The following is a 15,899-nucleotide window of genomic DNA, read 5'->3' as shown; positions in this document are numbered from 1 at the left end:
AGTTAATCCACAAGCCTCTATTGCGGTAAAGTTATTAAATATTCATCCATTTCTTAGTTATACTGGTTTCTAGGAAAGCTGGTTAACAATCGTAGTTCCCATTAAAGCAAGTTTGCAGATAAAGCGAGTTGGGAAACTACTCTTGTGGGGGCTGTAGTGGATGCCATATTTGCTTTCAATTTCGCACCTCCCTGCTCGCTGGCACAGAATGATTTACATGCAGAGTTTGCAACCATGTCCAGATAATCGTCTACAGACATAGGTGCATAGCTTCTTATAAAAGCGCTCTGACACAGGCATGGCAGTCATACCATTCACTCATGAATGTGCACTTGTCTGCAAAAAGACTTTTTTCTAAATTAACAATAAACATCCAGTGCAGACGATCCAGCCATCATCCAACAATATTTGTTTTTCAGTTGCCAGCCATGATATAACATACCAGTGACAGCTGCAGCCAATTAGTGGCCTCAGCACTGACAAATTATGCTACGGGCAGGACCACTGTATTATCTCCATCCGAGAAATACGGTCCGACTATACCAGTCACACTTTGATCAGAGTCTGATTTCTCCAGTCTGTCAGTGAAAATCAGGCCACGCTTGGATGTCGTCAGAGTGCAGTCCAATGTTTTCCACTGACCCATAAACTTGAATGGTGAGTCCTATCTTATTATGGTAGGCAAATTGTGCAATCACCAAGTGAGCACACCATTGCTGACAGCAAGTAAAGTAAAAAACTTGAAATTTCTTTTTGGTCCGCACTTAAGGGTCTTTTTTTGGTGCTTAGTGAGAAGATATGGATCCTTAATGTAGCATATACAGTCGTGGCCACACGTTTTGAGAGTGACAAATTTTGGCTGTCTCAAAATTTGCTGCTTCAGTATTTTTAAACGTTTATTAAGAAATGCATCAAGTTTCTGCAAAGACTCAATATTTACAGTGTTCACCCTTATTTTTCAAGACTTTTCCCCTTCAACCTGGTAGCTGGACATCAGATTCTGTGCCAAATCCTGAGTGATGACAACCCATTGTTGTCTAATCAGTGATTGGAGGTGATCACGATTTCTGTGTTTTTGTGGCTTGACCACAGGTTCTCAATGCGTTTAAGATCTGGAGAGTTTTCTGGCCAAGGACCCAAAATGTAAAGGATTTGTTTACAGAGCCACTTAGTTATTACTTTTGCCTAGTGACATGGTCTCCATCATGCTGAAAAAAGCATTGCACATCACCAAATTGGACCTGGATGTTTCAGAGAAATTGATCTTGACAACCTTTAAATTAGACTGAAAAAGAAAAAAAAAAAACGGAAGCAGCAAACTTTGTAAAAACTTTTGGCCATAACTGTAGTAGGAAAAACATCCAGAAGGCAGCATATAAGAATTTCTATAAAATTTGATGTGATAAACACTTAGGTTCCTCCCTTGTTCACATACTCCTCAAGTGCTCAAAGAGCAGCCATTCCAAGTCTGGAACATGAAGGAGGAGGCTATGAACCATGTCCCGTAATGACAGAAACCAAAAAATGGGAGCGTCATATGTAACCAAAGAGCATCAGCGGTCAGATCAGCTATGCCAACTGACCAGATACTTTTTTCTTAAGAAGTTCCACAAATCTTTTAAAGAGACCCAACCTGTCATTATATTCATGCTGCTTTAACCACGGGCAGCATGACTCTGAGCCTGGCTGCACTTTTGCCAGGTATGTGTTCCTCTTAAATGCGAAAGTTAGAAGATCCAGTAGGGGACTATAAGGAGAGACCAGACCAATCTGCTGCAGCCCCAGGCTGGTGTCTTCCCACCCAGCTATAGTTGATTGACAGGTCTCTCCCTAGGTACATATGGAATACTCCTGCGTCTCCCTGTAGCCCCTGTTTGGCTTCTAAAACTGTATTTTGAGAAACTGCAGCAATTGACAGAAAAACCTAACTGTCTGCAATCGCAGGCTCGGTTTCGTGCTCTTCTCACTCTCGAGACTTCTATTCCGATCCTCCAGATCACACTGGGGTCTGTGCGTCACTTGAAAGTCTCCTTCCCAGTGTAAGTCTACAGAGTTCTGACGCCCCAAAGACACTGAGCGCAATGTGATCTGGAGATTCGGCATAGAAGTATGTGAGTGAGAAGAGCACCAGAGCTGCGCTTGAAACGGCAGAAAACAGCGATCGGTGAGTATATAAACACACTTACACTACATTACACACATTTAGCTACTAAAAAAACAATTCGGAATGCTTCTTTAAATACATGTAGTAGAGTTATCCAGTAAAAGCTTCTGATGCTGCGCTCATCTGGTTACATATTAAAGCCATGCTTCCTGGGCTGGATTATTTCTGAGCACAATTCCTGGCTTTCTATATGTACATACCGTGTAGTGTCCCTTATTTTTAATCTACCATGAAGCCCAGGACAGCTTGTTCTATCCAGCCAACTATTCTTCCCATTCATCTCCCTACACTAACCAATAAAACTCTGGGTGCATTAAATAAATGGAACTTGAAGGGCCCCGTCTTCCTGTGAAACCAGCTCTGCGTCATCCCTAAAGGGATTAAAAGCATTCTGAGAGTGTTGCCAACGCTCAGCAAGATAAACTCATAATATAACAGCATCTTGTCTCGTCTGAGTCTGCGATCCAAGCCATCAGCATGAAAGCCAATAGAAAACATTTTGGCAGAAAGCATTAGCATCCCACAAATATTACCCACCCTCGTGGACAGGATTGAAAAATGGCATGCCAAAGCTAGCATACCACATGCCTTCTGTCCCTACCAGATGATCCATATTTCATCGCCGAATGTACAAACAAATTCAGGCCATTTCAAGCCTTAGCTCATGCTCTGCCAGTGCGCGCCGTCCGCTCCCCACCGGAGCAGCCTGCCGTACAGATAAGGCTGGAGCGCCTACTGGTGCAGTGTGTATTCTGCCGTTATACAACGCTGTGTCTGTGCTTACCACTAGTAGAGGAATATTATTTCTGTACCACCAACAACAGGAAAATTACACCTCCTGCCAAACTAAGACGTCTATTCCGCTATATTTCTTCCTGGGAATACTAAGTGACAAGAGGGGGCCCTGCTTTCCCACGTCCTAAAAGGCAAATCTACCAGGTTACGCAAGCATATACGCTTCAATCCAATATCACCACAGAACTACGCTGTGACTATGTTTTCCTAAAATCCGCTGAAAAATTTAGCCATCGACAGCTAAAGATGACAATGTGAAATTGTTCTATTGGGACTGTGCTCACATCTCTGGTGGAGCCTCGGGTTGGAGAGCAGGTGATGATTTTCTGGCATAAGGACAATTATCTGGGCGAAACCAAACAGACCCCAAAATAAGACCGTTGAGACTGTCCAAGTACAGTGCCTACTGTTGAAAGAGAAACGGTCAGCAGGTTATTGCTATTTAATCTGAGGGCAGCACGATATAAGGAAAGAGAGCCTGGTTACATGGATGTGTCATTTACTAGGCTCTGTGTTATAGTTTCAATGCAATCAGTGTTTTATCAGCAGGAGATTATGACTAGAGGACTAGGTCTCACGTGCACGGCAGTCCAGTTAAACTGTGTAACCCCGCCCCCACCACTGATTGGCAGTTTGCTGCAAGTACAGTGTACACAGGAAGCTGCCAATCAGGAGTGTGGGTGGGGTTATGCACAGCTGAGAAGTCTAACCTCTGCCACATCTACAGCAAAGAAAACTGCGCCAAACAGTCCAGGAAGAGAAACATCACTCGAATCAGGCTCTCTGCCCCAACAACGTTCTGCTCTCACATTCCATTACAAAAACTTGCTGACCAATTCCGTTTAAAAGCAAGTCACAACCTAAATGTGAACAGAGCACATTTTTATTAAAGTGATATTTATTAAAAAAAAAAAAAAAAAAAAAAAAAAAAAGATTCCCCCAATTTAGGGAGAACCACCTAATCTGATGTAACTTCATTTTCAGAGATTCCGGCGATTCTTAATGTTTTTGTTCCTGGTATATAAATGCCTACTAGATCTTATACAGCAATGGGAGATGCTGTAGCTACAGAGTAATATGTCATATCCCCCTCTGACAGGAGTCTCTGGTGCATAAATTATACAACTTCTGCGTTTTTACTATCCCATACATTTAATTAAAAATCTATTATGGTTTTCAGAAAAGCTCTGGCTGTATTCCAAGCTGGCAAATCAATACGGCAGCTGATGGAACACATTCAATTTATTAGAATATCCGTCCTCTTCATCACACGTCACACGCTTGTCAACCAGCAGCCCGACTCGTCATTCACATTACCCACAGCTTGTATGCAGCGATGGAAGAAATAAATGCAGGCATAAAGATGATAAAAGATAGCGAAGTCCCCGTCACAGGATGTTGTAATGGTTCATTTACTGCAAACCTGCAAGGAAGGCCTGGATGTCTTTCCTGATATATAATACTAGCTATTGAACCCGTTCTACACCCGGGTGGCGAGCATTTATATTGGTATATGGCCTCCATCCTGGTATGTGCTGCTCTCATCTTGCTCTCCCATCCTGTCATGTGCTGCTCCATCCTGCATCCCCATCCTGCCATGTGCTCCCATCCTGCGCCCCCATCCTGTCATGTGCTGCTCCATCCTGCATCCCCATCCTGTCATGTGTGTGCCCCCATTCTGTCATGTGCTGCTCCCATCCTGTGCCCCCATTCTATCATGTGCTGCTCCCATCCTGCGGCCCATCCTGTCATGTGCTCCCATCCTACGCCCCCATTCTGTCATGTGCTGCTCCCATCCTGTGCCCCCATTCTGTCATGTGCTGCTCCCATCCTGTGCCCCCATTCTGTCATGTGCTGCTCCCATCCTGTGCCCCCATTCTGTTGTTATGTGCTGCACCCTTTCTGCCTGTTCCTGTTTCCATTCTGCCATATGTTGCTCCCATCTTTCTCTCTCCGGCTCTACTGCCCGAGTGCGGCTGTGCTGAGTGCGGGCGGCTGTGCTGAGTGCGGGCGGCTGTGCTGAGTGCGGGCGGCTGTGCTGAGTGCGGGCGGCTGTGCTGAGTGCGGGCGGCTGTGCCGAGTGCGGGCGGCTGTGCCGAGTGCGGGCGGCTGTGCCGAGTGCGGGCGGCTGTGCCGAGTGCGGGCGGCTGTGCCGAGTGCGGGCGGCTGTGCCGAGTGCGGGCGGCTGTGCCGAGTGCGGGCGGCTGTGCCGAGTGCGGGCGGCTGTGCCGAGTGCGGGCGGCTGTGCCGAGTGCGGGCGGCTGTGCCGAGTGCGGGCGGCTGTGCCGAGTGCGGGCGGCTGTGCCGAGTGCGGGCGGCTGTGCCGAGTGCGGGCGGCTGTGCCGAGTGCGGGCGGCTGTGCCGAGTGCGGGCGGCTGTGCCGAGTGCGGGCGGCTGTGCTGAGTGCGGGCGGCTGTGCGTGGCGGTGGTGAGTGCGGGCGGCTGTGCGTGGCGGTGGTGAGTGCGGGCGGCTGTGCGTGGCGGTGGTGAGTGCGGGCGGCTGTGCGTGGCGGTGGTGAGTGCGGGCGGCTGTGCGTGGCGGTGGTGAGTGCGGGCGGCTGTGCGTGGCGGTGGTGAGTGCGGGCGGCTGTGCGTGGCGGTGCTGAGAGTGTGGGCGGCTGTGCTGGGGGCCTGAGCAGGCGGGGACACCGGCGCGCTGTGGGGGTCAGGTGCCGGAGTCGCCGCTAGCTCAGGCCCCCGGCACTTGCTATATTTACCTGTCCCCCGTTCCACCGCTCCGTCTTCCGGGTCCCTCTGGATGTGACTGTTCAGTCAGAGGGCGGCGCGCATTAAGCGCGTCATCGCGCCCTCTGAACTGAACGTCACAGGCGTCCGCGCTTTCTGGCGCCATTTTCTTGAAGACATGCAGTGTGTTCTTCAAGAAAATGGCGCCGGAAAGCGCGGACTGCGCAGGCGCCGATTCCGGGAGCAGGAGGACATTCAAGGCCCGGAATCGCGTTGGTGGAACGGGACAGGTAAGTATTGCATACTCACCCTCCTGGCTCGTCCCCGCTTCTCCGTTGGAGATCGCGGTGTGCGTTCAGCGCTTACGCATACCGCGATCTCCTGGGAGCGTCACTCTGTGGGGTCCAGACTGCGCCGGCGCTTGCGCAGTCTATAAAGGCTTCGGACAGAGTGACGCTCCCAGCGTTATATTATAGATTACAAATTATGGTATTAGCTTGTGTGATGACATGCCGATCAAGGGCAATTGTCTGATTGCCAAATGTGAAGCCGAGATGGAATTTTTCCACTAGTCCCGAGCAATTAGCAGCTGCCTTCCTCTGAATCAACATTTTGGGGTATACATTGCACTTTATGGACTTATAGGTCTTTTCAAACTTGCAAAAAATTAAAAGATTATAACTTACCAATATTGGGATGTTTTAGAAGTCGGCAAATACGGGCTTCACGCTCCAGCTTCTGGTGGTCTAAGCAAAGAAAGAAACAGAGGTTTGGTCACTCATTCATGTAAAAATAATATTTTTATATTTTATTCTTTCTTATGTAATTTAAAATATAATATAATCTGGTAGCAAGTTTAACAGGGTATTCCGAACTTGGGGATATTTATGCATTATCCACTGAATACCCCCAAAATATCTTTTGGTGAGCGCTAATCAGATTTATCTGTGGGGGGGGGTGCGCAGAGTCTCCAATATATACAATAAGATGCAGCGTCAGCTTGCTTTCCTCCTCATCCTGCTTTTAAGATCTGACAGGGAGAAACTTATTACAAGCGGAGATTGGATGAAGCTGCATGACAGTACATGATACACTGGAAACTCTGAAGCATCATGAGATTCGGTTCCCAAAAGAGCTGGAAATATAAGCTGCATGAAGAAAACCATTTCCTAGGGGAAGACGGAGCCAAGGTGGCAGATAACCTAGACATGGCACATCAACTAAAAGAGCCTAAACATTATTATTAATAGACTATGCTGCACTATGTAGGCAAAAATAAAACTATTTCTAGAGCACTGCTTTAACAATTTATCTTCTTACTGTAGCACAGAACCAGCAACAATAAAGGACAAGCAACTACATGTAAAAGAATGCCAAATAAGAAAAATAAATTGTGTAATTTGTATTCATTTCACTGCTCAAAAGTATAGGTTTGTTAAGTGTAAGAGTTTAGTGAACATAGAAAATTGCTAGGAATAATCTTTTCAATCCCAGCAGCTACAAGCTACAATTAAGTACCAGGCAGCTTAGAGAAAGGGCACAATGAACCTACTGCTGTTCTAACTGCGCCATCCGGAATGAAATGTGATTTGCCGCTGAAGTGTAGGATAAATACGTTTATACATAACAAAAGTCTTCATTAACGTGTTACAAAGGAAATTACTGATCTGATGAAAGGTTACGCTCCGTTGAATCATGTATATGAAGCCATGTGCAGAGGGTTACCTGTGTTTCGCTCTATGGTACAGCGCTTTACAAGCCATTCATCGGAGTAATGATTAACTTCTGTATAAACTGATAATGCTTTATGGGCGCAAATGGGGCATAACAAACTAGGCTCGGAGGAAAGAAGGCTAAAAAGCATAATTAGTAACGCATTCACCGTCCAACATCTACCACTTACTAACCCTGAGCCGTCAATCATCCGGCCAACATCGGCCCATCCGACCAACCAGACCAGATACCGGCAGTAGATGCTACCAGCTGAACACTGTGACCAGATGGGGAGCCTTTTCTATTGGGCTTTTTTCATAAATAAAGCAGATGGTGATATTTTTGTTCATTTTGGAAAATATGTTTACAAAACGCAAAGCCAACAAAGTATAACTTATCAAATACAGCTCTGGTGAATGGAGTCCAATACTGCAATCAGCAGGATCTCTACATAAGCCATGTATGGGGGCACCCTGGCTGTTCCCAGAGGCCAAGAAAAAAAAAATAAAGATTGCATGGACTAACCCCATGTATTGCCCAAAATAAGAGGTTTTTGACAGCAGTTTATCAGTCCCTTAAAAACAAACATGCAACATATTGGGTGGGTGAAGTAGCGGTCAATGAGCATTTGGCCTACTACAATGTTAAGCTATTTTCATTTGTTTTATTTATTTTTTATGTTTTTCCCTGTAAATTTGTTTCACACAGTGCATTTTGGGGGTCTTTGGCATTTTTTCTAGAAACAGTTATCTAGGCATGGTGTTTTTTATGAGGTTTTTCATGAGTTTATTAATTAAAATAAATAAATGCAATAAGCACACGTGCATTAGGTTTCTTTTACACTTATCGTGGTTTTGCAATAATTCCATGGAGCGCTGTACGCCATATGGCCGTGAGGGCCGTATTTACGGCCGTGAAAAAATATCGAGCCTGCTCGATCTTTTTCACGGCTTACGGACACAGCCCCCATTCAAAATCAATGGAGCCGCAAAAACAACGGAAGCTTGTTTTTGCGGTGCACCGCGACTTCCGGTTTTGCAGAACGGGGGTTTTTTTTTTTCCTCCAATACTTTTTCCATAGTATTGGAAACTCGAAAAACGGCAATCTGCAAGTTTTTTGTGGTCAGTTATTGCGGCAGACTGTGAAAATTGCGGAAATACGGCCCCGCAAAAAACCCGGTAAGTGTAAAAGAAGCCTTAGACATAACGAAATCGTATACATGGGACTAAGTGTTTGAAAAGTTTCAAAACTTAAGCAAAGTAAAAGTACAGCATGAAGTGGCTGGGGTAATGCTACAAGAAAGGGTAAGTTCACACTAGGCGTTGTCCATAAAACCATACATAGCACAAAATACTGATGACAAAAAACCCCAATGTGTGTGCATGAGATTTCTGAAGTCTCATAGGCTTTGCTGGTACTGTAAAAAACAGCTGAAAATTTGCATTAAAAAACACAGCAAAAACGCCCAGTGTGAACTTAGCCTAATAATACACGATCAATTGTAAAGACATGGAGACAGATACAATCTTAGGAACACAAATACGTCTCTCCCTTTGCCATCCTTGTTTGGAAACTAGTGGGCACCACGTAAGGGACAAAGCAGGCGCTCGGTCACACACTAAGTGTAAAAGGAGCTGTACTGACACTATCCAAGGTCAGAACAGCAGGGCTAACACTACTGCGTCACCATGGCAACCAAACAGGCTGCCCCGTACTCGGTATAGCAACACACCAGCCCGAGCCTAAAAGGTTGTCCACACATTTTCTGAGCAGGGCGTGAAACGACATTTAAGAGTCATATAACGCTGGTGTCATGTCTCAGTCTCATGTCCAGCAATCTCCCCGTGTGCTGCCATGGCAAATTCCTGGAGGAACAGATACGCTATTCTATCACTTGTTACCAACAATTATGTGTGAAGATCAGCTAAACTGGAAGACATTAGAGAAACGTCACCTACACGGCCACACTGGCATGAGGACGGGACTCTGACCGCTTCGGTAACGATGAGGCCACAGCTCAGGGGCATCCAATAATTGGGCAAATATCTCCACCTAAAGCGCGCTCTTGTAGGACCCAGGCCAAAGATGGCAGCTTCAGATCATTTCTTAAGGAACTTCGAGAGGACCTGTTCATCCTCACAACATGCCTGTTTTAGGAAATACTCACTCCCCATAGTATAACAAGTCTGGAGCGTATATATGGAGCGTATATATTTTTAATACAATCTACAAGGCGCGCTACTTTGCCAGTCCACCATAAAAAGTACCAATTTGACAAGTGGGTGTTACCATTCCTCTTATCAAAAGGTGTGCCCCCAAAGAGTCTGCCTTGGTCAGCTCTAATTGGCCAGTGTCAGACTGTGCATGGACACACCCCCAACTGGTGACACCCACATGTCAATTTATTCAGACATTTCTAAGATGAATAGCAGAGGGTCAACACAATGCAGAGTTCTAAGAAAAGATGCTCTAGAATGCAAGTATTTATATAGAGACCAGAGAACTCAAATGTCCCTTTTAAAAAATAAAGTTGTCCAATTTGGAGTCCATTTTTTAAATGACTCTTATGGGACTTTTAGTGGCTTAATTGGTCTTCCCTGCTTAGGTCTGTTACCCATTAGCAAAGGACTGCTACAAAAGGTTCCCCCACCCTGAAGGACCTCGCATGCCCATGAATTACATATACGGGCTGTGGTTGTGCTGCACGCTTTAGGGTACCGTCACACAGTGCCATTTTGATCGCTACGACGGTACGATTCGTGACACTCTAGCGATATCGTTACGATATCGCAGTGTCTGACACGCAGCAGCGATCAGGGATCCTGCTGAGAATCGTACGTCGTAGCAGATCGTATGGAACTTTCTTTCGTCGCTTGATCACCCGCTGACATCGCTGGATCGTTGTGTGTGACAGCGATCCAGCGATGTGTTCGCTTGTAACCAGGGTAAACATCGGGTAACTAAGCGCAGGGCCGCGCTTAGTAACCCGATGTTTACCCTGGTTACCAGCGTAAACGTAAAAAAAACAAACAGTACATACTCACATTCCGGTGTCTGTCCCCCGGCGTTCAGCTTCTCTGCACTGTGAGCGCCAGCCAGCCGGAAAGCGAGCACAGCGGTGACGTCTGACGTCACCGCTCTGCTTTCCGGCTATGGCGCTTACACAGTGCAGAGAAGCACAGCGCCGGGGGACAGACACCGGAATGTAAGTATGTACTGTTTGTTTTTTTTACGTTTACGCTGGTAACCAGGGTAAACATCGGGTTACTAAGCGCGGCCCTGCGCTTAGTTACCCGATGTTTACCCTGGTTACCCGGGGACTTCGGCATCGCTCCAGCGCCGTGATTGCAAAGTGTGACCGCAGTCTACGACGCTGGAGTGATAATTGTACGACGCTGCGACGTCACGGATCGTGCCGTCGTAGCGATGAAAATGGTACTGTGTGACGGTACCCTAATGCTAGCTTCACCAACAGACCACAAGTGATAACTCCAGGGGGCTACAGCAATAAAACCTGTGTCAGGGACCCCTCTAACAAAAAGAGCTTGTCCAAAAAGAAAATCCTATGTAACTACAGTTTTACAATACTGTAACCACAAGGGAAGTGGCACAAGACATCATATTTCACAGCGTTTTAGCATTAACTTTCTGCAGATTACAATATATAATACAGTTGTAGAAAATGTATATAAAATGCCTAAATAAAAGGGGAGAAGCCAGCGCTGCTTGTGGTCAGAACACAATACAAAAGTGCACATATTAATTACTAACTATATATCAAAATGAGACATTTAGCAAACAATTGATCAATTCTTTGAGCCACCCCGCCACGTCAAGGCATTCTCATAATGGGGCAGTCCTACTCTGCGATTTTTATATTCGCTGTGCCATTATGGCCTCCTAAATGTGTTAGAAGCAAGACCACATTATCCCACTTTACGTTTTTTATATTCGCTGTTCCATTACGACATCCTAAATGTATTAAAAGCGGGACCATATTGAATGCAAACTGTACCTGTAGCGTTTCAGAATCACTCCCATGGCGCCAGAAAGGCTACGCGTAGATAAAGGTCGACCAGGTCCAAACATAGACATTTCAGATCTGACCTCCACACTACCTGACCAGCACCACAGATAAAGAGACAGGCCCAGGCACAGGTGCACAAATCAAACAGCCTGGGGCAGGGCAAGGCTGCTGTATGTGTGTACAGCAGCCTAGATCAATCACAATGAAAACAAAGAATGGCGTGCATGACCCAGAGCGCACGGCAACAGTGGTGGTCAGGTCTATGTCTGGACCTGATCGGCCTTTATCTGCGCTTGCCCTCACTGGTGCCATGGGAGTGATTCAGAAATGCTTCAGGTACAGCTTGCATTTAATACATTTATTGCCTTTATGGCACAGCGAATATAAAACACGTAGAGTAGGACAGCCCCATTATGAGAATGCCGTGACGTGGCGGGGTGACTCAAGGAATTGATCAATTGTTTGCTAAATGTCTCATTTTGAAATACAGTTAGAAATCAATATATGCATGTGAACTTTATGTATTGTCTTCTGACCATAAGCAGTGCTGGCTTCTCCCCTCTTTTGCATTGATATAAAATGCCTGCAAAGTACAACCAATACATGGCGGCTATATCTCTGTAGCACAAGCACAGCATGACTACCAGGCTACCACCGAACCAAAATAACGTTCTATATGCATACGTGGAAAAAACTGTTGCAAGCTTATCCAGATGCCATGTTTTGGATTAAGTGCAACCTCCTATTTTCTTTTATTTAAATCTAGTTTTGTTTTCCAAGTGGGCGTGGCACTCAAAAGCCCACACCCACTTGCTTAACAAGACAAGATTTACATACAGGGAAGAGGCGCTACATCTCAGGAATGGAGAGGCACCGGGGTAAAATATTAAACGCTACATTCAGAAGTAGTACAGAATTTACATCTTGTAGTAAAGGCCGTTATGTCAGTGCCAGATCCGCTCTGCAGTATACTGTGCATGCGCCTTAGGCTACTTTCACACTAGCGTCGTTTGCTGTCCGTCACAATGCGTCGTTTTGGAGAAAAAAACGCATCCTGCAAAGTTGCCCGCAGGATGCGTTTTTTCTCCATAGACTTTCATTAGCGACGCATTGCGACAGATTGCGACATGTCGCATCCGTCGTGCGACGGATGCGTCGTGTTTTGGCGGACCGTCGGCACAAAAAACTGTTCCGTGTAACGTTTTTTGTGCGTCGAGTCCGCAATTTTCGACTGCGCATGCACGGCCGAAACTCCGCCCCCTCCTCCCCGGACCTCACAATGGGCAGCGGATGCGTTGTAAAACTGCGTCCGCTGCCCACGTTGTGCTAAATTAACACACTGTCCGTTGGGCCGACGGTTTGCGACGGCCCATACCGACGGACTAGTGTGAAAGTAGCCTTAGGCCGAGGCCATCAGGACGGGAAGTTTCATAGTTTGCAATCTGGTTTTCTATAGAACCGTACTATGTGTTGTGTGCTCTAACAAGTTCAGGAGCTGGAAACCTATAAGAGCAATATTAAATATTAGCGTAATTTCCATCAGAATATCGGGAACGTGCAGCGTGTCTGAAAATAGCAGATATTTAGAAACAGATAGAAAACATAATATGAAGGGATTGGATTTCACAGGAAGACCAGAGCCCTGTGTAAGCACATATTCTGGCTGCAGCAGGATCCAAGAGGATATTGATTACAGTGATTTCATCGCTTACAGCTTCATTTATCACCACTTGATTGAGAATGAGAGAAAGTAGGGCTGGCACTGGCAGCCATGTACTGCGGTGATATCATGCAGGTGATATCATGCAGAAAACGCAGACCACGGCTACTTCATTATATCATCCGATGCAATATTCTAACTTACCAATGTGGTGCCAAACATACAGGGGCCCATTCATCAAGAGCGGCGTGAACAACAGGGCTGTGCTGGAGTAAGACGCTCCTGATTGAGCAGTCTAGTCACAGAGTGACTGAAGGCTATGGAGGGATGGTCCCATCTAAGGAGCAAAGGCCTTGACACTGAAAGTCGGCAATCAGGAAAAAAAAATCAAGGCTTTTTTTTTTTTTTTTTTTAAAGCACCACTCCAGCGGGTTGTTTTTTTATTGCAGCGCTGGAATGGTGCCATTAACATCAGATCCCTGCACCTAATAGTATACTCACCACCCACCGTCTTCATCTCATCCCGACACCACTCCGGTCCCACACATCTTGTGACTGCAACTACTGACTGGCTTCAAGTCAGAAGTAATGCAAGTCTATGAAAAATCTCATAAGCTTCCATTGAAAAGTGACTTCAGGCTAGCTCCAGCAAACACTGCAGCGATCCGACAGGTCTCACAAATGCCGGAGACCGACGGAAGCAGCGGCGATAAGAGCAGAAACCGTTGGATAAGTAGGAGACCAAGCCCAGGGAACTTACAATAGTAGCACCACTCCAGTGTGCAATAAATAAAAAAAATGCTGAAGTGGCGTTATAGCCTGGAAATTATACAATTTGTGGATTTGTATTCTGGTACAAAAGTGAAGATGTTAGGCTAGTTTCATACATCAGTTTTTTGCCTTCAGGCATAATCCGTCTATTTTTTTAAAAAAAAAACGGATCCGGTACACACGTGTGCCGCCCGTATGGCGAGTGGGTACCACACGGAGCGTGTGGTACCCACTCTGCATGGTGCTGAAGCTGCGATTCATATCTTCCCTGCAGCAACGTTTGCTGTAGAGAAAATATGAAGAATAGTGTTTAAAATAAAGATCCATGTGTCACGTGGTCACGTGGGCCCGATCATTTACAGTCATGAATATGTGGCTCCACCTCCCATAGGGGCGAAGCCGACTATTCATGATTGTAAATGATCGGCCCCACGTGACCGCATACAGTAGGAGGCGCGGCCAGACCAGGAAGGAGCGAGGGAGCGGGTAAGTATTTTCTGACCAGCGGGGGGGCGCACAGGGGGTGGGGGGGCGGCGGACACATGGATCTTTATTTTTAACACTATTCTTCATATTTTCTCTATAGCAAACGCTGCTACAGGGAAGATATAAATACCGGCTTCAGCACCATGTGGGGGGGACAGCGCTTACTGTAGCGCTGTCTCCTGCACGCACACGGACCCCAGACGGAGAATGTCCGTGTGAGGTCCGTGTTTTACGCGGACCCATTGACTATTGGGTCCGTGTAAAACGTGCGCTCCCACGAACACTGACATGTCTCCGTGTTTGGCACACGGAGACACGGTCCGCAAAAAATCAATGACATCTGCACAGATGCATTGATTTTTATGGGTCTACGTGTGTCAGTGTCTCCGGTACGTGAGGAAACTGTCACCTCACGTACCGGAATCACTGACGTGTGAAACCGGCCTTAAGAGAACTGCCAGATCTGCAGAAATTAACACAGTGATCTATCAAAACTTCTGCAAGCGGTTCAGTAAGTGGAACATCACTGGATTCAGGATCAATGCCTCTACATCATGCTGCTCTCAGACTGGGTAGCAGGTTCCCATTAAACACAATACCTTGAGAAGCAGTGCGTTGCTACTGGGTAATTTGTCAGGTAGAGAAATACTCTATTCCAGTAGCATGTAAAAGTTTGGGCACTCCTGGTCAAAACTACTGTTATTGTTAACAGTTAGGCAAGTTGAAGATTAAAATGATCTCTAAAAGCTCAAAAGCTAAAAAGTTGACACTATACCCAGTAGTACTCCTTTTTGAAAGTATCACAGCTTGCAAATGCTTTTTGTAGCCAGATAAGAGTCTTCCAATTATTGTTTGAGGGATTTACAATCATTCTTCCTTTGAAAATCCTTCCAGCTCTGTGAGATCCCTGGGTCATCTTGCATGCACTGCTATTTTGAGGTCTAGCCACAGAATTTCAATGATGTTCATATCAGGGGACTGTGAGGGCCATTGTAAAACCTTCAGCTTGTGCCTTTTCAACTTCAGTTTTTTCAAGATGGTGTTATGTTTGCATCAAGAAGTTCCTGAAATTTCAGTCAATTCTTCCCGCTACCCGTGAAAAGTTACCCTGTGTCATTGGCTGCAACACAACCCCAAACCATGATTGATTCACTCCCATGCTTAATGGCTGGCGAGCTGTTCTTATCCTGAAATTTTGTGCCCTTTTTTTCTCGACACATACCTTTGATCACTGCGGCCAAAGAGTTCTATTTTAACCTCACTGGTCCTCAGGACTCGCTTTCAAAATGCACCAGGCTTGTTTAGATGTTCTTTTGCATACTTGCGATGCTGGATTTTATGGTGAGGACGAAGGGGAAGATTCCTCTGATGACTCTTCCATGAAGGGTATATTTATGCAGGTGTCTCTGAACAGAATGATTTATCACCACCAGAGTCTGCTAAATGTTTCTTAAGGTCTTTTGCAGTTAAGCGAGGGTTCTAATTTGCATCTCTAGAAATCCTACAAGCAGCTCTCACTGAAATTTTGCTTGGTCTTCCAGACCTTATCTTGACCTCCACTGCTCCTATTAACTGCCATTTCTTAATTACATTTCGA

General features: G+C 46.0%; 1 protein-coding gene across 24 annotated transcripts in view; it reads right to left on the bottom strand.

Annotated features, from left to right (window-relative positions):
• The window catches only part of LOC143770030 (calcium/calmodulin-dependent protein kinase type II subunit gamma), a 283,897-nt gene that overhangs the window by 129,235 nt on the left and 138,763 nt on the right, over window positions 1-15,899 (bottom strand). For all 24 annotated transcript variants that reach the window (XM_077259214.1, XM_077259217.1, XM_077259215.1 and 21 more), the window contains exon 3: window positions 6,331-6,390. In XM_077259214.1, the coding sequence (XP_077115329.1) occupies window positions 6,331-6,390 (60 nt within the window). The remainder of the gene's footprint in view (window positions 1-6,330; window positions 6,391-15,899) is intronic.

This window comes from Ranitomeya variabilis, chromosome 4 (genome assembly GCF_051348905.1).
Source record: "Ranitomeya variabilis isolate aRanVar5 chromosome 4, aRanVar5.hap1, whole genome shotgun sequence".
Classification (NCBI taxonomy): Eukaryota; Metazoa; Chordata; class Amphibia; order Anura; family Dendrobatidae; genus Ranitomeya; species Ranitomeya variabilis.
Note: the sequence above shows the minus strand (reverse complement) of the source record. Positions and strands in the feature narration are given on the sequence as shown.